This window comes from Hypanus sabinus, chromosome 14 (genome assembly GCF_030144855.1).
Source record: "Hypanus sabinus isolate sHypSab1 chromosome 14, sHypSab1.hap1, whole genome shotgun sequence".
NCBI classification, from domain to species: domain Eukaryota; kingdom Metazoa; phylum Chordata; class Chondrichthyes; order Myliobatiformes; family Dasyatidae; genus Hypanus; species Hypanus sabinus.
In genome coordinates, this window is record NC_082719.1 from 16,173,882 (window position 1) to 16,197,991 (window position 24,110).

General features: G+C 39.6%; 1 protein-coding gene across 1 annotated transcript in view; it reads right to left on the minus strand.

Annotated features, from left to right (window-relative positions):
* The window catches only part of ank2b (ankyrin 2b, neuronal), an 801,710-nt gene extending 778,452 nt beyond the window's left edge, over nucleotides 1-23,258 (minus strand). The window contains exon 1 of the mRNA XM_059988791.1: nucleotides 22,463-23,258. Coding sequence (XP_059844774.1) covers nucleotides 22,463-22,543 — 81 coding nt within the window. The 5' untranslated portion in view covers nucleotides 22,544-23,258. The remainder of the gene's footprint in view (nucleotides 1-22,462) is intronic.
* Between the last annotated feature and the right edge of the window lie 852 nt (nucleotides 23,259-24,110).

The window sequence follows — 24,110 nt, forward strand, 5'->3', positions numbered from 1 at the left end:
TAATCACAGCCAATGGGATGAGTTACAGGGCAATAGAGGTGTTGTCAGTTAAAACAGAAGCAACAAATACTAGACTGAAAATGTACGCAGCATACGAAACAAAATGGACAATCTTGAAATTCAGTTACAGATTGGCAAAAGTATGATGTTCTGGCCATCTCTGGAACTTGGCTAAAGGATGGCTGCCATTGGGAGCTGAACGTCCAAGGGTATATGGCACACCAGTGTTAGTAGACAGAAGGGGTGATGTGGCTCTGTGTATGAGAAATAATATTAAATCATTAGAAAGGGAAGAATTGAATAGGAAGGTGTAGAATCTATGGGTTAAGTTAAGAAATGGCAACGGTAAAAGGACCCTAATGGCAGTTGAATACAAGCCTCCAAACAGCAGCCGGGATGTGGATTACAAATTTCAACAATGGATAGAAAAGCTGTGTCAGAAGAGCAATGTCAAGATAATCATTGGGGATTTTAACATGAAAATGGATTGGGAAAACCAGTTCAGTACTGGACCGCAAGAGAGAGTATCTGTAGAACATCTAAGTAATGGCTTTTTAGAACAGCTTGTTGTTGAGCCCATTCAGTGATCAACTGTGCTGGATTGGGTGTTGTGCAACTGGTTGATAAGAGAGCCTCATCTGACTGATTTGGACCAGTAAGAGTGTAAAGACAGAAGGCAACATACATGAGGTTTAGAAAGCAAGGATCAGATGGGTCTATTGAGGAATATAGGGTAGCAAGAAAGGAGCTTAAGAAGGGGCTGAGGTGAGCAAGAAGGGAGCATGAGAAAGCCTTGGTGAGTAGGGTAAAGGAAAACCCCAAGGCATTCTTCAATTATGTGAAGAACAAAAGGATGACAGGAGTGAAGGTAGGACAGATTAGAGATCAAGGTGGGAAGATGCACCTGGAGGCTGAGGAAGTGAGCAATGAATACTTCTCTTCGGTATTCACCAATGAGAGGGAATTGATGACGGTGAGGACAATATGAGTGAGGTTGATGTTCTGGAGCATGTTGATATTAAGGGAGAGGAGGTTTGGAGTTGTTAAAGTATATTAGGACAGATAAGTCCCTGAGGCCTGACAGAATATTACACAGGCTGCTCCAAGAGGTGAGGGAAGAGATTGCTGACCCTCTGGCTAAGCTCTTTATGTCCTCATTGTCCACGGAAGTGGTACCGAAGGTGAATGTCCCCTTGTTCAAAAAAAGGAGTAGGGATAGTCCGGGTAATTGTAGACCAGTGAGCCTTACATCTGTGGTGGGAAAGCTGTTGGAAAAGATTCTTAGAGATAGGATCAATGGGCATTTAGAGAATCATGGTCTGATCAGGGACAGTCAGCATGGCTTTGTGAAGGGCAGATTGTGTCTAACAAGCCTGTTAGATTTCTTTGAGGTGGTGACCAGGCATATAGATGAGGGTAGTGCAGTGCAAGTGATCTACAGTGGCATGCAAAGGTTTGGGCACCCCTGGTCAAAATTTTTGTTACTGTAAATAGTTAAGTGAGTGGAAGATGAAATGATTTCCAGAAGTCATAAAATTAAAGATAAAACATTCTTTTCAACATTTTAAGCAAGATTAGTGTATTATTTTTGCTTTGTACAATTTTGGAGTGAAAAAAAGGGAAGGAGCACCATGCAAAAGTTTGGGCACCCCAAGAGATTTGAGCTCTCAGATAATTTTTACCAAGGTCTCAGACCTTAATTAGCTTGTTAGGGCTACAGCTTGTTCACAGTCATTGTTAGGAAAGGCCAGGTGATGCAAATTTCAAAATTTCATACCCTGACTCCTCAAACCTTGTCCCAACAATCAGCAGCCATGGGCTCCTCTAAGCAGCTGCCTAGCTCTCTGAAAATTAAAATAAACGATGCCCACAAAGCAGAAGGCTATAAGAAGATAGCAAAGAATTTTCAGGTAGCCGTTCCCTCAGTTCATAATGTAATTAAGAAATGGCAGTTAACAGGAATGGTGGAAGTCAAGTTGAGGTCTGGAAGACCAAGAAAACTTTCCAAGAGAACTGCTCGTAGGATTGCTAGAAAGGCAAATCAAAACCCCCGTTTGACTGCAAAAGACCTTCAGGAAGAGTTAGAAGACTCTGGAGTGGTGGTGCACTGTTCTGTTGTCAGAAGAAAACCTTTCCTGTGTCCTCCCCACAAAAGTCAGCATCAGTAGTTTGCAAAGGAACATCTAAACAAGCCTGATGCATTTTGGAAACAAGCCCTGTGGAATGATGAAGTTTAAATAGAACTTTTTGGCTGCAATGACCAAAGGTATGTTTGGGGAAAAAAGGGTGCAGAATTTCATGAAAAGAACACCTCTCCAACTGTTAAGCATGGGGTAGGATCGAGCATGCTTTGGGCTTGTGTTGCAGCCAGTGGCATGGGGAACATTTCACTGGTAGAGGGAAGAATGAATTCAATTAAATACCAGCAAATTCTGAAAGCAAACATCACACCATCTGTAAAAAAGCTGAAGTTGAAAAGAGGATGGCTTCTACAACAGGACAATGATCCTAAATGTACCTCAAAATCCACAATGGACTACCTCAAGAGGCGGAAGCTGAAGGTTTTACCATGGCCCTCACAGTCCCCCAACCTAAACATCATGGAAAATCTGTGGATAGACCTCAAAAGAGCAATGCATGCACTATGGCCTAAGAATCTCAGAGAACTAGAAACCTTTTGCAAGAATGGGCAAAAATCCCCTAAACAAGAATTTAAAGACTCTTAGCTGGCTACAGAAAGCATTTACAAACTGTGATACTTGCCAAAGGGGGTGTTACTAAGTACTGACCATGCAGGATGCCCAAACTTTTGCTTCAGGCCCTTTTTCTTTTTTGTCATTTTGAAACCATAACAGATGGAAATAAAAAGGTAATCTCGCTTAAAATGTTAAAGAAATGTGTCATCTTTAACTTTATGCCTTTTGAAAATCTTTTACTCATTTAGCTATTCACAGTAACAGAGATTTTGACCAGGGGTGCCCAAACTTCTGCATGCCACTGTACATAGATTTTAGTAAGGCATTTGACAAGGTTTCACACGGTAGGCTTATTCAGAAAGTCAAAAGGCATGGGATCCAGGGAAGTTTGGCCAGGTGGATTCAGAATTGGCTTACCTGCAGAAAGCAGAGGGTTGTGGTGGAGCGAGTACATTCGGATTGGATGGTTGTGACTAGTGGTGTCCCACAAGGATCGGCTCTGGTACCCCTACTTTTCCTGATTTTTATAAACGACCTGGATGTGGGGGTAGTAGGGTGGGCTGGAAAGTTTGCAGACGACACAAAGGTTGGTGGTGTTGTGGATAGTGTAGAGTAATAATTAGTCTATAAATTTCGATCTTTTACAGAATTTTTTTTTAGGTATGGCTTACACGTATTTTTTATATACGGTAAAAGTTCTTTTTTTGGTTTATTCTGACTTTATTATTTTTCTTATATATTATTAATCTATTAACCTTGAAAATAACTGATTAGGGTTCCTTTTTTTTAAGTTTGTATACGCTTTTTATATTTTAAATTTTATATTTTAATTTTTGTTATATTAACCCTTTCTTATAATATGGGTTGTTTGTATTTTTTTCAATTTTTTTTTGTCTGAGTTGCTGTCCTGAGACACGGGGGTAATTTTAGTATTAGATTGCCTGCTTGCCTCTTTTTGGCTTTTTTCCTGGGGTTTCGAGGGTGGACGGAGGGGAATTTTTCTTTTTCTTTTTTCTCTTTTTGCTTGCTTTTTGTGTAGTTTTATTTCATGGGCCTATATGAAACCACAAAAATGGTTGCAGTGCCGTGACTTCCGGTTTCTCCTTGAACTCACTTCCTTCTTCCGGGTTCAGGAGTTCACTTTTTTTTTTAAACTTATGTGTTAATTGTAATAAACATTGTCAATATGGATAGGATTATTAATTTTGTTTCTTGGAATACTAATGGTTTAAATCATTCGATCAAATGGAAAAAAAATATTCAAAGTATTCCACAGAATGAATGCCAATGTTATTTTTGTGCAGGAGACTCATGTAAGGAAGGTGGATAGTCAACGTTTTTTTAGGTTTTGGAAGGACCAACAGTATCACTCAAATTCACAAGCCAAAGTAAGAGGTGTTTCTATTTTTATAGACTCATCAACTTCTTTTATACATCATGAAACAATTTCAGATCCACAAGGTAGATTATTGTTTATTACTGGTCTACTTTTTAATCAAAAAGTTGTTTTAGTTAATGCTTATGCTCCAAATACTGATTGTCCTGAATTTTTTAAATGCTTATTTACATCCTTTCCTAATCTGAATCAGTATAGACTGATAATGGGTGGGGATTTTAACTGTTGTTTAAACCCTGTGATGGATAGATCCAAGCCCACCCAAACTCTTCCGAATAAATCGGCTTCTCTTATTAACTCTTTTATGATTGATTCAGCTATTTGTGAAATTTGGCGTTTTCTACACCCTAATGACAAAGAGTTTTCATACTTTTCCCATGTCTATCATAGTTACTCAAGAATTGATTACTTTTTCATTGATCACCATTTACTCACAGATGTTACTGATTGTAAATATGACTGTATTACCATATCTGATCATGCTCCTCTGAAGTTATCTATTAAAATAACAGATTCATACATCAATGCTAAATTTTGGAAGTTTAATCCTATTTTATTGCAGGATTTAGACTTTGTTAACTTTATTAAACAACAAATTGATTTGTTTTTCTCAACAAATTATACAGCAGACATCTCTAGTGGAATTTTGTGGGATACTTTTAAAGCATATATTCATGGACAGATTATTCCATACTCTGCTGGAGTTAGGAAACAAACTAATTCTAAAATATTAACATTAGTTGATAAAATCAAAGCAATTGATAAGATTTATTCAATGACCCCTAGCAAAGAACTTTATAAAGAAAGAGTGGAACTTCAAATGGAACATAGTTTATTATTATCCTCTTCGACTGAAAGTCAGTTAATTAAATCAAAAACCCAATTCTATATATATGGAGATAAGTCTGGTAAATTACTGGCTAACCAATTGAAAATTGTTTCGGATAAACGACAGATTACTAGGATTCGTAAACAAGATGGTACTCTGACGATCGACCACAAAGAGATAAATAAAGCCTTTCAAGATTTTTATAACTCCTTATATCAATCAGAATTCACTAAGGATTCTTCTATAATAACTGAATTTTTAAGGAAATTGAATATTCCAAAAGTAACTGTTGAGGATAACGTAATTTTAGATACACCTATTACGGAGTCTGAAATAGAAAAGGCTATTTTTTCAATGAATTCTGGTAAAGCTTCTGGTCCAAATGGTTTTCCTGTAGAATTTTTTAAATCTTTTTCTTCTATCGGCCTATATACTTGTTAAATACGGATTTAAGATTTTCAGTAAAATTTTGGCTATTAGATTAGAAAATATATTACCTCAAATTATTTCTAAAGATCAGACTGGATTTATTAAAAATCGCTATTCATCTTTTAACATTAGAAAATTAATTAATATTATTTATACTTCTTCATCTAAAATACCAGAATGTGTTATTTCTTTAGATGCTGAAAAAGCATTTGATAGAGTTGAATGGCCATATTTATTTACTACAATGCAACAATTTAATTTTAGTTCAAAATTTATATCATGGATTAAATTAATATACCATAAACCTTTAGCTTCGGTTTTTACCAATAATCAAAGATCTCCTTTTTTTCAGCTATTTCATGGTACAAGGCAAAGTTGCCCTTTAAGTCCTTTACTATTTGACACCGCTTTAGAACCGTTGGCTATAGCTATTCGTAAATCACCTAACATTCTGGGTATTACCCGTGGGGAGAGGATGTATAAAGTATCATTATATGCTGATGATTTGTTATTATATATATCTGACCCTGAAAGATCTATCCCTGCTATTTTGTCTTTGCTTGCTCAATTTAGTAATTTTTCTGGTTATAAAGTGAACTTTAACAAGAGTGAACTATTTCCATTAAATATGCAAGTTCCAATTTATAAACATTTACCATATAAAATTGTTACAGATTATTTTACTTACCTAGGTATTAAAATTACTAAAAAACATAAAGATTTATTTAAGGTTAACTTTTTACCTTTAATTGATCAAATTAAGCAACTTGCTATTAGCTGGTCTCCACTATCTTTGTCATTGGTTGGTAGAGTTAATGCTATTAAGATGATGATACTACCTAAATTCTTATATTTATTTCAAGCATTACCAATTTTTATTCCTAAAGCTTTTTTTGATACTATTGACTCTAAAATATCTTCTTACTTGTGGCAGAACAAAACTCCTAGATTGGGCAAAAAATATTTACAGAAACCTAAGAAGGAGGACGGCTTGGCTTTACCAAACTTAAGATTTTACTATTGGGCAGTTAATATACGGTATTTAATATTCTGGACACAAGAATTGTCTATAGCTACTTGTCCACAATGGGTAAATTTGGAATGTAAATCTGTGCAAGATTTTTCACTGATTTCAATCTTAGGATCTTCACTTCCTTTCTCTTTATTCAAATTGAATAAACAGATAACTAATCCTATAGTCAGATATACGTTACAAACTTGGTTTCAATTTCGTAAATTTTTTGGTTTGAATAAATTTATTTTATCATGTCCTATAATATCTAATTATTTTTTTCAGCCTTCATCTATGGATCAAGCTTTTCTTTTATGGAAAACAAAAGGTATAACATGTTTTCGTGATCTGTTTCTGGATGATAACATTATGTCCTTTGAACAGCTATCTAATAAATATAATTTACCTAAAACCCATTTTTTTTTAGATATTTGCAAGTTAGAAATTTTTTGTATAATGAGTTACAGTCTTTTTCGAAAGAATGTCCATTGAACATTACAGAAAGAATTCTAGCCCTTAATCCTTATCAAAAGGGTTTAGTAGCCATCATTTATAAGATGATCATGAATTCACAGTCAGATGTATCAGAAAAAATTAAGAAGGAATGGCAAGAAGAGTTGCATTGTCCTATATCTACTGAGCAATGGGAAAAAAATTTATTATTGGTAAATTCGTCCTCTATTTGTGCTAAACATGCCCTAATACAACTTAAGGTTGTACATAGAGCTCATATGTCTAAGGATAAACTGGCTCGATTTTATTCTCATCTTAATTCAACCTGCGATAGATGTCATTCTGATGTTGCTTCATTGACTCGTACGTTCTGGTCTTGTCCTTGTTTACAAAATTATTGGAAAGATATTTTCAGCATTATTTCAAGAGTTTTAAATATCAATTTCCAACCGCATCCTTTTACTGCAATTTTCCGTTTACCAATGACGGATAATAACCGTTTATCCGCTTCATCTCAACGAATGATTGCATTTGTTACATTAATGGCTAGAAGATCTATTTTATTGAATTGGAAAGAAATTAATCCTCCAACTGTATTTCAGTGGTTTTCTCAAACTATCTCTTGTTTGAGTTTAGAAAAAATTAGAAGTGTGGTTTTTGATCCTTCAGTTAAATTTGAAGAAACTTGGAGACCATGTATTCAACATTTTCATATGAGTTGAATTGTCTTTTCCTAAACCTTACTTATATTATCCTTAATTATTTGGATGGAGGTTCGGAGTTATTGGCACTACTGTATATGTACGTAATATTATTCAATGGACCATGTTGGGTAGTGTTTTTTTTTGTTTTTTTTTCCTCTTTTTTGGGGGGGGTCTTTCTTTTATTTTTCTTTTTGCTTCTTTGTTCATTAATGTTCTGAGTTTGGGAGGTTATATATTTTTATTATTATATATCTGAATGTCTATTTAAACTATTAATTATGTACTCTCAAACACCTTGTATTCATGTTTCATTTATGTTTGTTTAAAATTAATAAAAAGATTTAAAAAGAAAGAAAGAGTGGTTGGTGCATGGAATGCACTGCCTGAGTCAGTGGTGGAGGCAGATACATTAGTGAAATTTAAGAGACTACTACACAGGTATATGGAGGAATTTAAGGTGGGGTGGGTTATATGGGAGGCAGGGTTTAAGGGTCGGCACAGCATTGTAGGCCGAAGGGCCTGTACTGTGCTGTACTATTCTATGTACACAAGATCGTCCTATGTACATGGACAGATTGCACGTACATAAAATATCTTAAAATAAGGTGACTAATAGGAAATGATAAAGTGACAACGCGACTCTTACCAAGAGGAACACTTCTAGTTAGAAGCAGGACATATGAAAACACAGGGCAGTGACTGTGTTAGTGGGGGTATGAGGTGTAAAGTGCAAGCATGAAGTGGCAATGCATGGTAAGGTTGAAGGATGGGTGGAGGTGTTGATCAGCCTGACGACTTGGGAGAAATAACTGTTTTTGTGTCTCATGGTCCTGGTGTGGATGCTGCATAGCTTCTTCCCTGATAGACAAGGGACATAAACAGGGTGGATGCAATTCTTCATATTGCTGGCTTTTTAAAAAACATATACACTTTATCTCCTTACAACATAAATCCTGCGAGGCAGGATTTATGAACATTTGGTGAGCTATAATATGATTATGAATAGTCAACATGGCCACAGCTCCATCCACAACTCCTCTAATCTTCGTGTCATCTGCAAACTTACTCACCCATCTTTCTGCCTCTTCATTCAGGTCATTTATAAAAATCACAAAGAGCAGGGGTCCCAGGACAGATGCTTGCGTTGCCAACCTCCAGGCAGAATACTTTCCATCCACTACTACCCTCTGCTTTCTTCCTGTAAGCCAATTTTTTATCCAAACATCCAATGTTCCATTGATCCCATGCCTCATGACTTTCTGGATGAGTCTCTCATGGGGGACCTTGTCAAATGCCTTGCTAAAATCCATGTAGACCACATCTACCGCCCTACTCTCATCAATTTCTTTTGTTACCTCTTCAAAAAACTTAATTAGGCTCATGAGGCACAACCTTCACAAATCCATATTGACTATCCTTGAGTAGACTGTACTTCTCCAAATGCCCATAGATCCTATCCTTAAGAATCCTTTACAATAGTTTGCAGACCACCGACGTAAGACTCAACAGTTCCCAGGATTCTCCCTATTTAAACAATGGAACTACATTTGCCATTCTCCAATCCTCTGGCACCTCCCCTGCAGCCAAAGACGATTCAAAGATCATAGCTACTGCTACAGTGATCTCTTCTCTCACTTCCCACAGCAACCTGGGGTATATCACATCCAGCCCTGGGGACTTATCAATCTTGATGTTTTTAAGAAGATCCAACACTTCTTCTTCCTTAATCTCCACATTGTCCAGCACACAGGCCTTTTATATTTTGACCTCACCCTGATCAAGGTCCTTTTCACTTGTGAATACTGAAGCCAAGTATTCATTTAGAACCTCCCCAACCTCCTCCACCTCCAGGTACATGTTGCCTTCTTTATTCTTTAGCGGTCCCACCTTCATTCTTGTCATCCTTCTGTTCTTCACATACGCATAGAATGCCTTGGGGTTCTCCTTAATCCTACATGCCAATGCCTTCTCATGCTCCCTTTGGGCTCGCCCAAGTCCTTTCTTAAGCTCCTTCCTGGCTACTCTATATTCCTCATGAGCCCAGTTTATTATATCTAAGAAGCTTATTTTCTTATATAAGCTTATATCTTACATTCTTATATGCTTCCTTCTTCCTCTTGACAAGTTTCCTCACATGTTTCGTCAGCCATGGTTCCTTTTTCTTACAATTTTTTCCTTGTCTCAGTGTTTCCTATCCTGAACCCAGCATAAATGGTCCCTAAACCTCCTCCACATTACTTCTGTGCTTTCACCCTCAGACATCTGTTTCCAATTTACTCTCGCTAGTTCCTGCCTCATCCCTTCATAGTTAGCCCTTCCCCAGTTAAGCACTTTCCCATTTTGTCTGTTTTTATCCTTTTCCATAGCTATGCTGAAGCTAAGGGAGTTGTGGTCACTCTCACCAAAATATTCCCCAACCAAGAGGTCTGCCACCTGACCAGGTTCATTACCCAGAACTAAATCCAATCTGGTCTCTCCTCTCGTCGACTGGTCCACATACTGTGTCAGGAATCCTTCTTGAACACATCTGACAAACTCAGCCCCATCTATCCCCCTTGCAGTCAGGAGGTGCCAGTCAATATGGGGGAAGTTGAAATCACCCATAACTACAACCTTGTATTTCCTATTTCTGACTTCCACCCACACTGGCTCAGTGGACATGCCCTCTGCAGCATCCTCCCTTTCTATAGCCGTGATACCATCCCTGACCAGTAATGCTACTCTGCCCCCCACTTTTCTACCTCCCATCCTATTCCTTTTAAAAACACCTAAACTCCGGTACCTGCATCAGCCAATCCTGCCCTTCCTCCAGCCAAGTTTCATGAGAATGATGAGAGGCACTGATTGTGTGGATAGTCAAAGGCTTGTTCCCAGGGCTGAAATGGCTAACACAAGAGGACACAGTTTTAAGGTGCTTGGAAGTAGATACAGAGAAGATGTCAGGGGCAAGTTTTTTTTTAAAAAACAGAGAGTGATGAGTGCATGGAATGGGCTGCCAGCAAAGGTGGTGGAGATGGATACAACAGGGTCTTTCAAGAGACTCCTGAATAGGTACATGGAGCTTAGAAAAATAGAGGGCTATGGGTAACCCTAGGTATTTTCTAAAATAGGGACATGTTTGGCACAGCACCATGGGCCGAAGGGACTATATTGTGCTGTTAGTTTCTATGTTTGTACACAGAAAATGCTGGAGGAACTCAGCAGGCCAGTCAGCATCTATGGTAAACAGTAAACAGTCAACATTTCCTGCAACTGCAGATTTTCTCATGATTTGTATATCCTTGATGGCAGGTAGGCTGATGCCAGTGATGCTTTGGACAGTTCTAACTATACATTATGGAGTCCTCCTGTCCGCCACAATGTACTGTAGTCTCCATTTCGCACAATGATGCAGCCTGTTCAGATACTCTTAACTACACAACTGTAAAAGATAATGAATATTGATGGGCGTAGTCCAGCTCTCTTCAGCCTCCTCAGAAAGTAGAGGTGTTTGTCCTACATATTAGAGCACAGGCTCTCTAATCCAGGCAGTGTCCTAGTAAACCTTTTTTCCACCCTCTCCAAAGTCTCCATCTCCTATAAAGGGGGGGGGGGGGGGGGGGGAACCAGAATTAAATACAATAGGAGCAGCCTAACCAGAGTTTATAAAGATCCCATACAATTTCCTGACTCTTGAACTCAAAGCATCAACTAAAAGTCAGGCACACTATATACCTCACACTACCACCCTATCAACCTGTGTAACTACTTTCAGAGAGGCATGGACTTGGACCCCAAAAACCTTTAGTTAATCAATACTACTGAGGGATCTGCCATTAACTGTGTGCTTTAATTTTTCACCTCATACTTGGCTGGATTAAACTCTGTCTTTTCTCTTCCCATATCCCAGTGTATTTATTTAGAAATACTGTAATTCACCCTCATAGCCCTATGCTCCCACACCACCCAATTCCACCAATGTGACCAATTTACCGACTAACCTGTGTGTTTTTGTAAGATATAGACCTTGTTGCCAGCTTATGCTGTCAGCACATTGCATTCTCTGGTCATTTTAATCATGATGAGATATCATAGAATTGTATTTTTCCAAGTTTAACAGTCTTAAAATCAACAAGTATTATAGCATCTCAGCGTGGCTTTTAGGGACTTTTATTTCCTCAAAATTTTATCCATTCAACATATGAAGCAGTCATGTGAATAATATTTTAAATCTGCTTTCACTTCAAATTACTATAAAATTAACTGGACTTTAAGGTTAAAAGAAAAACAACAGATGTAAGACTGGGCCCACTCTATCTAAATGCCGTAGATTGTATGGAAGATGAAAATAATAGTTCCTGTATTTTTAAGAATAAAAACACAATGTTCTAAAAATTATGTTTCAGAATCAGAATCAGGTTCATTATCACAATCATTTGTCATGAAATTTGTCAACTTAGCAGCAGCAGTTCAATGCAATACATAATATAGAAGAAAAAATTTAAAAAAACAAGTAAATCAATTACAGTATATGTAAATTAAATAGATAAAAATTGTGCAAAAATAGAAATCATATATATTAAAAAAGGGAGGTAGTGTTCATGGGTTCAATGTCCATTTAGGAATCCGATGGCAGAGGGGAAGAAGCTGTTCCTGAATCACTGAGTGTGTGCCTTCAGCCTTCTGTATCTCCCACCTGATGGTAACAGTGAGAAAAGGGCATACCCTGGGTGCTGGGGTCCTTAATAACGGACACTGCCTTTCTGAGACACCGCTCCTTGAAGGTGTCCTGGGTACCTTGTAGGCTAGTACCCACGATGGAGCCAACTAAATTTACAACCCTCTGCAGCTTCTTTCGGAACTGTGCAGTAGACACTGCCCCCCACCACATACCAGACAGTAATGCAGCCTGTCAGAATGTTCTCCGCAGTACATCTATAGATGTTTTTGAGTGTTTTTGTTGACGTACCAAATCTCTTCAGACTCTAAAGTATTACCTTCTTTATAACTGCACCAATATGTTGGGACCAGGTTAGATCCTCAGAGATCTTGACACCCAGGAACTTGAAGCTGATCACTCTATCCACTTCTGATCCCTCTCTGAAGATTGGTATGTGTTCCTTCATCTTACCCTTCCTGAAGTTCACAATCAGCTCTTTCATCCTACTGATGTTGAGTGGAAGATTGTTGCTGCAGCACCACTCCACTAATTGGCATAACTCACTCCTGTACACCCTCTTGTCTCCATCCAAGATTCAACCAACAATGGTTGTATTATCAGCAAATTTATAGATGGTATTTGAGCTGTGCCGAGCCACGCAGTCATGGGTATATACAGTAGAGCAATAGGCTAAGCACACACCCTTGAGGTGCACCAGTGTTGATCATCAGCAAGGAGGAGATATTGTCACCAATCCACACAGATTGTGGTCTTTTGGTTAAGAAGTTGAGGATCCAATTGCAGAGGGAAGTACAGAAGCCCAGATTCGGTAACTTCTCAATCAGGATTGTGGGAAAAATGGTGCTAAATGCTGAGCTACAGTCGATGAATAGCATCCTGATGTAAGTGTTTTACTAATATTTCACTGTATTTTTTTATCTTCTTGATTCACCAACAAACTGCACCTATGATTCTTTGATTTGGCATGAAGTACTGATTTAAAGCTACGAGGGAATTGGGAGAGGGCTCAGATTAATGACTAATAAAAGCAGGTGTAAGAGGTGGGTACTGCCTTAAGATAGTATCTAGATCCAAAGATTGCAGAAAATAAGATGTTTAAGATCTCTCAAATGAGGTAAAAGATTTTGAAATCAAAGTACAAAGGAAAAAGACAAAAATGTAACAAGATTTGGGGAAATGGTTCCACTCAGTAGTTAGAATCAGATACAGAATTATATTTAAATTGCTATTTTTTGTGATGAACCTCAGGATACAATTGCTTTAAATTTAATGTGATACTGAAGTTAAAAACAGAAAATGCTGAAAATATTCAGCAGTTCAGGAAGCTTCTGCAGAGCATGAAATAGATTTAAAGTTTCTGATTGACATCTTCATTATTACCATTATTGTTAATTAAAAATTGCACAGGCAACAATTTTAAAGGATACATTTCTGCATTATTGAAGTTCAAAGTAAACTTTTAATTAAAGTACATATCTGTCACAAAACACAACCCTGAGATTTGTTTTCTTGCGGACATACTCAGTAAATCCAAGAACCATAATAGTGTGGTGCTCCAGGAGCAGCTGGAGCTGTGATCGACAGCTCGCCCCTGCATTCCCTGTGGCCAATGTTAGTTACTGTTCTTCTTTTAAAATGTGTTTGCAGTATTATGGTGAGATGTTCAAGTTCATTTGTTATTACATTTTAGCTTAGGTTATACAGTTTCTCGCTTGTGTGTTTGTGGATAATCCTGACTCCTTTATCTGTATGTGACTGAGTTGGTTCTCACTAAGCAATGGTGCTCTGTCTATTATTGTGCATGTTGCAATAAAAACAGTAGTTGAGATAAACAACCTCTTCTTGTCTGTCATTGTGGACCAAAAGTTCCCTACATTTGGTGTCAGGAGTGGAATTAGAAATTGAAGGCAAAATGAAGAGCAGTGACTTCCGATGGAGCACCTGAAGACCCAGGGAATAAGTTGAGGTTCTGAGCAGTGTCCTGGAGGGAGAACCTAGGAACTGAGCCTCGTGTCTTCCCAGTGAACCCCAATGCTCCCAAACCTGAGGTACACACTGGAGCATATAACCTGCCTTCCTCGTGACTCGTGCCAGAAAACCCAAGAAGCTACAGCCATGGGAGAATTGCAATGCAGCGGACACCACCGCCACCGGAGAAAAAGATGAGGGTCCAGCAATTAACACCACAAGGTTCTCCCTGAAGATTCCCAGATACAATGACACCAGTACCTGGAGCCTTATCTGGTGCCAGTCAAGCTTGCTGCATGGCACAACGATTGGCGCCTCACCAAGGTGGCAGTGCACCTTGCCCTGATCCCTTCTAGCCCTGTGGTCCCGCCTCGACCAAATGCCAGCTGAGCAGTGTGACTAGAGAGCCCTCATAGCGGCACTCAGAGCATTGTTTCGAGCAGAGGCCACTGGAGGAAGCAATGAGGGGAGAACTGCACAGCAGGCAGCGCTTTGTGGGAGGAAGCCTGGGGGCATTCGTGGCAAATCTCCGCCTCTGCGTTTGACATGGCTACCTCCAGTTCCCTCCCGTGACCCAGGAAGAGCTTGCCCTCCACAACTTTGTAAAGACACTGACTCCTGAGAGTCTTCGGCAGCAAGTTCACCTGACCATCATAACTGGCCGAGGCACTGACAAAGGTAGAGGGGGCAGAAGCAATTTTAGCCCCTCCAAAGTGTTCCAGCAAAGTGTTTGAGGGTAAGCCAGTGGATGTAGTGTACCTAGATTTTCAGAAGGCATTCGATAAGGTGCCACATAGGAGATTGGTGAGTAAAATCAGAGCTCATGGCATTGGGGGCAGGGTTTCAACATGGATAGAAAACTGGTTGGCAGATAGAAAGCAAAGGGTAACAGTGAATGGGTGTTTCTCGGACTGGCTGGAGGTGACTGGTGGGGTACCACAAGGCTCTGTATTGGGACCACAGCTCTTTACGATTTATGTCAATGATTTAGATGAGGGCATTGAAAACTATTTCAGCAAGTTTGCTGACGATACTAAACTGGGTGGCAGTGTGACATGCGAAGAGGACGTTAGGAGAATACAGGGAGACTTGGATAGGCTGGGTGAGTGGGCAGATACTTGGCAGATGTAATTCAATGTGAATAAATGTGAAGTTATCCACTTTGGAAGCAGGAACAAGAGGGCAGAGTATTGTCTGAACGGTGTCGAGTTAGGTAAGGGAGAAATGCAAAGAGACCTAGGAGTCCTAGTTCATCAGTCAATGAAGGTGAATGAGCAAGTGCAACAAGCAGTGAAGAGGGCAAATGGAATGTTGGCCTTTGTTACAAGGGGAATTGAGTACAAGAGCAAGGATGTCCTTTTGCATTTGTACAGGGCCCTGGTGAGACCACACCTGGAATATTGTGCACAGTTTTGGTCTCCAGGTTTAAGGAAGGACATTCTGGCAATTGAGGAAGTGCAGCGTAGATTCACTAGATTGATTCCTGGGATGGCAGGGCTGTCTTACGCAGAGAGATTGGAGAGATTGGGCTTGTACACACTGGAATTGAGGAGATTGAGAGGGGATCTGATTGAAACGTTTAAGATAATTAAAGGATTTGATAGGATTGAGGCAGGAAATATGTTCCAGATGTTGGGAGAGTCCAGTACCAGAGGGCATGGATTGAGAATAAGAGGTCAGTTATTTAAAACAGAGTTGAGGAAAAACTTCTTCTCCCAGAGAGTTGTGGAGGTGTGGAATGCACTGCCTCAGAAGATGGTGGAGGCCAATTCTCTGGATGCTTTCAAGAAGGAACTAGATAGATATCTGATGGATAGGGGAATCAAGGGATATGGGGACAAGGCAGGGACTGGGTATTGATAGTGAATGATCAGCCATGATCTCAGAATGGCGGTGCAGACTCGAGGGGCCGAATGGTCTACTTCTGCACCTATTGTCTATTGACTATCACCTCACACACCACAAGCCTAGGCTTGTGTCACTGAGGCAGAGGAGGAAACTGACGAGGAGATGCCATGAGACAGGTCCAATCAGCACCATGCTGTCCCTGCCACGTCTCAATCTCTGCTGACCATGTGCGAGTCAGGCCATGTAGCCCAGCACAACTCAGCCAGATTTTCAATCTCCCTCTTACAACATTTGATTCATCCAATGACAATGGTGTTGTCAGCAAACTTAAATATGCACTGGAGTTGTACAAGGCCACACAGTCAGAGGTGTAAAATGGGTAGTGAAGGGAGACTAAGCACCCGTGCTGATGGAGATTGTGGAGGAGATATTGTTGCCAAGCCAAACTGACAGGGGTCTACAAGTGAGGAAATATTGCACAAGGAAGTAGTGAGGCCAAAGATTTGAAGCTTATTGATTAGTTCTAAGAGAATGATAGCATTGAATACCAAGCTGCAGTTGATAAAGAGCATCATGATGTATGCATCTTTGCTGTCCTGATTTTCCAGGGTTCAGTGAAGTGCCAGTGAAATGGTACCTGGTGTAGACCTCTTGTGCCAGTAGGCAATTTGAAGCAGATTCAGGTAGGAGTTGACATGTTTTGTCACCAACCTCTCAAAACACTTCAAAGTGGATGTAAATGCTACTGGACAGTAGTCATTGAGGCAGATCACCACATTCTTCTTAGGCACTAGTAGAATTGTAGCCTGCTTCAAGCACGTGGGTACCTCAGACTGCTGAAGTGCGAAGTTAAAGATATTGGTGAACAATCCAGCCAGTTGGTCAGTACAGGTCTTTAGAACTCAGTCAGGTACACCCATCTGGGCTAAAATGCAATTAACAAAAACATCAGAATCCACCTTTCTGAAACAGATATGGTGCAGTAATCTCTGGCTGTAATGACTTGTCATTTGAAAATCTTACCAATGGTCATTGCAATTTTAAAAGAAACAGAACATAAAGGGATTTGTTAATACCAGATTATAGTTCAAGAATACTGCACTTCAGATTATTATCCAAATATTATACTGTATACAAAATTTACTTAGATAACAAAATTAAAACTAACAGTGTGTTAAGTGAACAAGTTTATACTATAGCATTGTGATTTTAAAAGAAAAAAGTAGTATTCAACTTTTAAATTTTTTGTAATTTTCCAGATATTTATTTTAAATGCTTAGAATAACCTTTAGGATATTATAAGAATCTCTTTTCATGTCCCTATATACCTCCATCCCCCCTCAGGAATGTCTCAAAGCTCTCCGCTTGTTTTTGGATTCCAGACCTAACCAATTGCCCTCTACCACCACTCTTCTCCGTCTAGTGGAATTAGTTCTTACTTTCAATAATTTCTCCTTTGGCTCCACCCACTTCCTCCAATCCAAAGGTGTAGCCATGGGCACCCACATGGGTCCCAGTTATGCCTGCCTTTTTGTTGGCTTTGTGGAACAGTCCATGTTCCAAGCCTATATGGGTATCCATTCCCTTCTTTTCCTTTGCTACATCAACGACTGCATTGGCGCTGCTTCCTGTACGCATGCTGAGCTCGTTGACTTCATTAACTTTGCCTCCAACTTTCACCCTACCCTCAAATTTACCTGGTCCATTTCTGACACCTCCCTCCCCTTTCTTGATCTTTCTGTCTCTATCTCTAGAAATGGCTTATCTACTGATATCTACTATAAGCCTATGGACTGTCACAGCTATCTGGACTATTCCTCTTTCTACCCCGTCTCTTGCAAAAATGCCATCCCCTTCTCACAATTCCTCCGTCTCCTCCGCATCTGCTCTCAGGATGAGGCTTTTCATTCCAGGACGAAGGAGATGTCTTCCTTTTTTAAATAAAGGGGCTTCCCTTCTTCCACCATCAACTCTGCTCTCAAACGCATTTCTCCCATTTCCCACACATCTGCCCTCACCCCATCCGCCCACCACCCCACTCGGGATAGGGTTCCCCTTGTTCTCAGCTAACACCTCACCAGACTCCGGGTCCAAAGTATAATTCTCCGTAACTTCCGCCACCTCCAACAGGATCCCACTACCAAGCACATCTTTCCCTGTCTGCTTTCCGCAGGGATCACTCCCTATGCGACTCCCTTGTCCATTCGTCACCCCCATCCCTTCCCACCGATCTCCCTCCCGGCACTTATCCTTGTAAGCAGAACAAGTGCTACATCTACCCTTACACTTCCTCCCTCACCACTATTCAGGGCCCCAGACAGTCCTTCCAGGTGAGGTGACAGTTCACCTGTGAGTCGGCTGGTGTGGTATACTGCATCCAGTACTCCTGGTGTGGTCTTTTATATATTGGTGAGACCTGAAGCAGACTGGGAGACCGTTTCTCTGTCCGCCAGAGAAAACAGGATCTACCAGTGGCCACACATTTTAATTCCACGTCGTATTCCATTCTGATATGTCTATCCATGGCCTCCTCTACTGTCAAGATGAAGCCACACTCAGGTTGGCTTATATACCAGCTTATATACCAGCTGGGTAGCCTCCAACCTGATGGCATGAACATTGACTTCTCTAACTTCCGTTAATGCCCCTACTCTCCTTCTTACCCCATCCCTGATATATTTAGTTTTTTCCCCCTCCTTTTTTCCCTCTCTTTCTGCCCATTCTCCATCTCTCTCTGGTGCTCCCCTCCCTCTTTCCTTCTCCCTTGGCCTCCTGTCCCATGATCCTTTCCCTTCTCCAGCTCTGTATCCCTCTTGCCAATCACCTTTTTGGCTCTCAGCTTCACCCCACCCCCTCCGGTCTTCTCCTATCATTTCGCATTTTCCCCTCCCCCTCCTACTTTCAAATCTCTTACTATCTTTCTTTTCAGTTAGTCCCGACGAAGGGTCTCAGCCCAAAACGTCAACAGTGCTTCTCCCTATAGATGCTGCCTGGCCTGCTGCGTTCCACCAGCATTTTGTGTGCGTTGGTTGAATTTCCAGCATCTGCAGATACCTCGTGTTCTCTTTTCATGTATTTCTTTTTTTATCTCAATTGGTGAATATTTAAAAAGTTATAACTATGATGGCCACATGCAAAGAATAATTAAAAATCTAACAGCTTGCTGTGTTATTTATTCTGCTGTTATAGTATATTAAAATAAATTAAGGATGATAACTGTAAATAGAATAAAACTGCCCATACAAGTAATTTATATGATTACTTAAAGCAACTGCATACATTAATTTGACAGAATTGGTGACATGATCATTGACACTATTCTTTTAAAAAAGGGGTATTTGACCTGAAATGTTAACTGTTTCTCTTTCCATAGCTGTAGCCTGGCCTGTTGAGTTTGCCAGCACTTTACTTACAATTTTATTCTATCTTTGCACTTATTTTCCAATTACATTTTTCACTGTGAGTATCTTTAACATTATAGCAAGAAGGCAGAACACAACTGCATCCTTGGCTCTATTTCTGACAATCATATTCTTGGGCATTTTTATTCTTAACTTCTGCACTAACCCAAACTATGTTCTTCTGGCACACTAACTTGATGCACATAATTTAAGTCAGGGTATTTGATCCTGCATCTCAAATGAATGCAATCCTACCATTTGATGGAGATCAGATACTTGAATCACACAAACTGTGTCTGTTCACAATGAACACTTCCATGGTATTATATGACTAAACATAGTCTAGATCTAAAGCATAGGATATTTGTTGCCTCCATGGTGAAGTCACTGACTTTAAAAACATTGGAGAGCCTCATTTCTTAATAAATATTAATCCACGAAATACACATTATGGACTAACCTGCAACAGTCAGCAAGGCTGTCTGAAAATGTGACTGAGCTTGTTGAACCTGCAACTAAGTATACAGATGGGGGCAATGTGGATGATGGGAGATTAGTAAGGCATTTGACAAGGTACCTCAATCCATGGTATCCAGGCAAGTTGGCAAACTGGATCCAAAGAATGACCAATGTTTTGTACCATAGTGGCCAAAAGTGGTATTCTTACTATTTGTGTGTACAGGAATGACTTAGATACTATTGAGGCAGGATTTTTTTTGTAGAAGACACAAAAATGGTGTAGTGAGAAGGACAGTCTCAAGCTACATAACAAGATTGAACTTGTTTTGTAAGTACAGTGCAATGGCAGATGGAATGTAATCCCGATTAACTAATACATTTTGGGAGTCTGAATACCATACAGGAAAGGCAATCATGATGGATCTAAGAAATATATCAGAGGGACAGAGGGACTTCTGTTCTCAAATAACATTTCTGAATACAGCAGCATAGGCAGATAGGGTGGGCACAGAATACAAGAACAGGAAAGTTAAAGAAAAGATATTACTTTGTTAAAAACCAGTGGGGGAGGGTGAAATCACAACCACATAAGGAAGATGTGATTCTTCAGATTACCTGTGTGCAGAGGAGATTTACCCAGATCTAAAAAAAACAGAAAAAGCAGGGAAAAGTCGGTAAGTCTTTGTTGGAAAAGAAATTGAGTTCTGACAAAAGGTTGAAGACCCAAAATATTGACAGTTTTTCTTTTCACAATGCTGACTGATATGTTGAGTTGTTCTAACATTTTCTGTTTTAGTGTTAGATTCCTAGCATCCGCATTTGGTTTTAAAATTAGATCTGGGATAAAGCACCTCAATGATGAGAAAAGATTGAATAGGCTGTGATTGTTTTACTTTGGACACAGAAGGCTGCGGGGTGTGGAGAGATCCTGACAGAGGTCTACAACTGCTATACACAGTTTATACAGTGGCATAAACAGGGCAGACAGTAGTAAATGTTTCTCCATAGCTTAGATAGCCATAATCTAATGGCACAGATTTAGGGGAAGAAGTCATTTGTATAATGGGTGATAGTTTTCATGCTGCAGGCAATTGGAATTTGGAATGCACTACCTGACAGGGTAGTGGAAACAGCAAATCTCACAAAAAATAAGAAATATCTAGATGAGAACTTGGTGAATATTGAATTTTAATGATTTTTGAAGTTTACAGAAAACAATATAAAAATAAGGACATGCAGATATTCTTCAATTAATGAAGGAACTGTGTTTCTGGAAATGTTAGGTGTATGATGGGTATTTTGATATGATGTCTTCCTATGTTAAAAAATGAGGCACTGTCAGCTAAAGCAAAAATAATTGGTAAATTCAGGACGATCTGAAAGTCTAATAGCAAAAACTTGTCTATTGTAGGCTTTTAAACTAAACCTTATACTTTACAATTATTACATAAACACTTAAAGCATTAAGTCATAAATGTTAGAACATACATCTTTAAGTTTTTTTCCCCAAAGCCAGTGATTCTTTTTAAAACTCTGTTGTAGCTCATTCAAAAATAATTGACATTTTCAGTGGGATTATGCACAAGAAGTTGAAGTTGCAGTAAATTGCCATGCAGATTGCATTTGTGAAAACATCAGCAGTGCAGCCGAAGGATAAACTGAGCATCATTGACAATCACTTTTCATAGATGTCTACTACGCCCATCCGCAAATATGTACGTCCGAGTCAGTTTACAGTCAGAGCAAATAATGTTACCAGTTTCATTCCATTGTAGCCACAAATACAGTGCAAATTTGCTAAGAGTGAAAAAAAATGTTGCGTGATTACAAACAGGTCGTACACAAATGCATACAATTGAGTGACTTATTTAGATATATGGCAAATTGCGCATCTTCGTTTGTTTGTTGTTTTGGTTTAGTTATCAAATATTCGCTATGCCAAACGATCTTACACACATAAACCGAAACATGTTGAATAAAACAGAGTTAAAAGTAACTATGTTTAAAATGCGCAGCATCGGAATAACGCCATTCCACACGCTGTCCATACAAAAATTAATACAGTACAATAATGTGCAAGACAAAAAAAGAGATAATTCTGACAATAAATCGTATCAAATTAACTGAATATTATTCACCACTTAAATCTGCATCTTCAACAACTATCTTGGATTGACAATTGGATACCCAACACTAATGTAGAAATTCATTATTCATGTTGTGTGCTTGGGAAGAGAGTGAGATTTAGACGAGACATACACCTTCAACAGCACCTACTTTCGTCTGTACAAACCAACTCCCCACCGCTGAGTCATGCCCACTGGCTGCTCTCGACCGTCAGCTGAACCAGGAAGGCGAGCGCAAAGCATCTAGGCCAGTATTTTACCCCCAGTTCAAGGCGACCTCAGGGATTGAAGACTTCAAATAATTTTGGTAACCCAGGCAACGTCAGTCCTATCTTTCAACCCCCGAAACGGATTCAAGGCCTTTCTATGAGCCGGGAGAGGGTTGTAGTCTCAAAGCAGGTTAAATAACATATCGGAGAGAAAGAGAAAAAAATCAATACTTCCCACCAAAAAAAATGTTTTGGAATTTGTTACAACCCACCTGGCAAATGTGATCTGGCGGGTTTGGAGAAGTCCCGCCTCCCTGCGGGGAGGAGGAGGAGGAGGCGGAGGGAGAAGCCATTTTCTTCACACTCTGGCTGTTGTGAAGCACGATTGTGAGACAGCTCTGCTCCACTGGTTCTCACTGCAGACGCTACTTTCCTGGTTTTGATTCTCCTTTGGCCGGATTTTGTTTTGTACTCGGCTAATGAAAGCTGGGGAGGGGGCGGATGGAAGATGAGGTAGATGGGGATTCTTTCGTGGGGGGGGGGGGGTGAGGAGCAGAGTTTGACCTTTGTTGTGCTGCCGAAACGAGTGTGTCCGTGTTCCCGGGTGACTGCAGCACTTTCTGCCGACTCAAGCTCTGCCTCAACTCAGTTTTAGCGACGGTCTGGGAGCCGGCGTCAATGCCCCACAACACACGCTGATTTGATTACGTACAGTACAGAATGCTGGACTGAGAAGCATTCTGATCTGTCGTAGCTCTGCTCCCACACTCAGGATTAGGTGGGGCACACATGCTTCTGTTCCAAGATGCGCGATGCCAAGGATTTACATCACGATTTATAATAATTATTTATAATAATTACCTGAATTAGTAATATTGTTCCTGTAATGATTGTTACATTTAGTATGTTTTCTAAATTAATAATACAATGCCATAGCGTAGAGTACATAACGTTACTGACATTAGAATGACAATTAAATCGTAAAATAACAGTAATACAGGACAAGATACTGCGAATTATAGAATCATCACTAACCTATATATCATGCAAATTACTGCATTCATGAATGGAAGTCTGCACGTTTGAAAAATAAACAATGCCTTTACGTCATTTAAATAAATTCACACTTATGTTACCCGCGTTAAGAGAAGAGTTGATTTTCCTTAATCCAGATCAGGTACTTTAAAAAGATTTGTTTGTTGTTCAGCGTTTTGAGCTGCAAAAAGGTGGAAGTGGCAGTCTGTGCTTAGAATTAACAAACAACTGTAGAAATAATATTATGGGACAGCAGTGTTCACTATTATAATTTCGGTGGATAGGTCATAGAGATTACAGCACAAAACCAAGCCCTCCGTCCGTTCATACCAATCTTAGTTTCATCCAGCTGCCCCTGAACTCTTACCCCATTCCCCTCACATCCATGTACTTAGCTGAACTTCTTTTAAATGTTGAAATCGAATCTGCACCATCCTTCACCAAAGTGAAATAAATCTAGTAAATTTAAAAATGCATTTCTACCAAGAACCAACTGGATTATTCACTGGGAATACTTCATGTATTTTTAGTGGATGGGAGGGAAAAGTGTAGTAAAACGTAAAAAAAAACAGAGAGAAAGAAATGTTATGGTTTCAGCAAACAGACTTTATTGCAAGTACCGTCCAGTGCAGTAGAATTCTATAAAAGACAAAATAGTACAGCACTGCAACAGGCCCTTTGGCCCGCAATATTCTGCTGAACCATTTAAATGCATGCCCCCGGTATTAGATCCTGGGAAAAAGATACTTTCTATTTCTGCCTCTCATAATCTTATAAACCTATCAGATCTTCCCTCAACCTCCATCGCTCCAGAAAAAACAACCCAACTGTGTGCAACCTCTTGTTTTAGCACAAGCTCTCTAATTCAGGCAGTTTCTTCTGCAC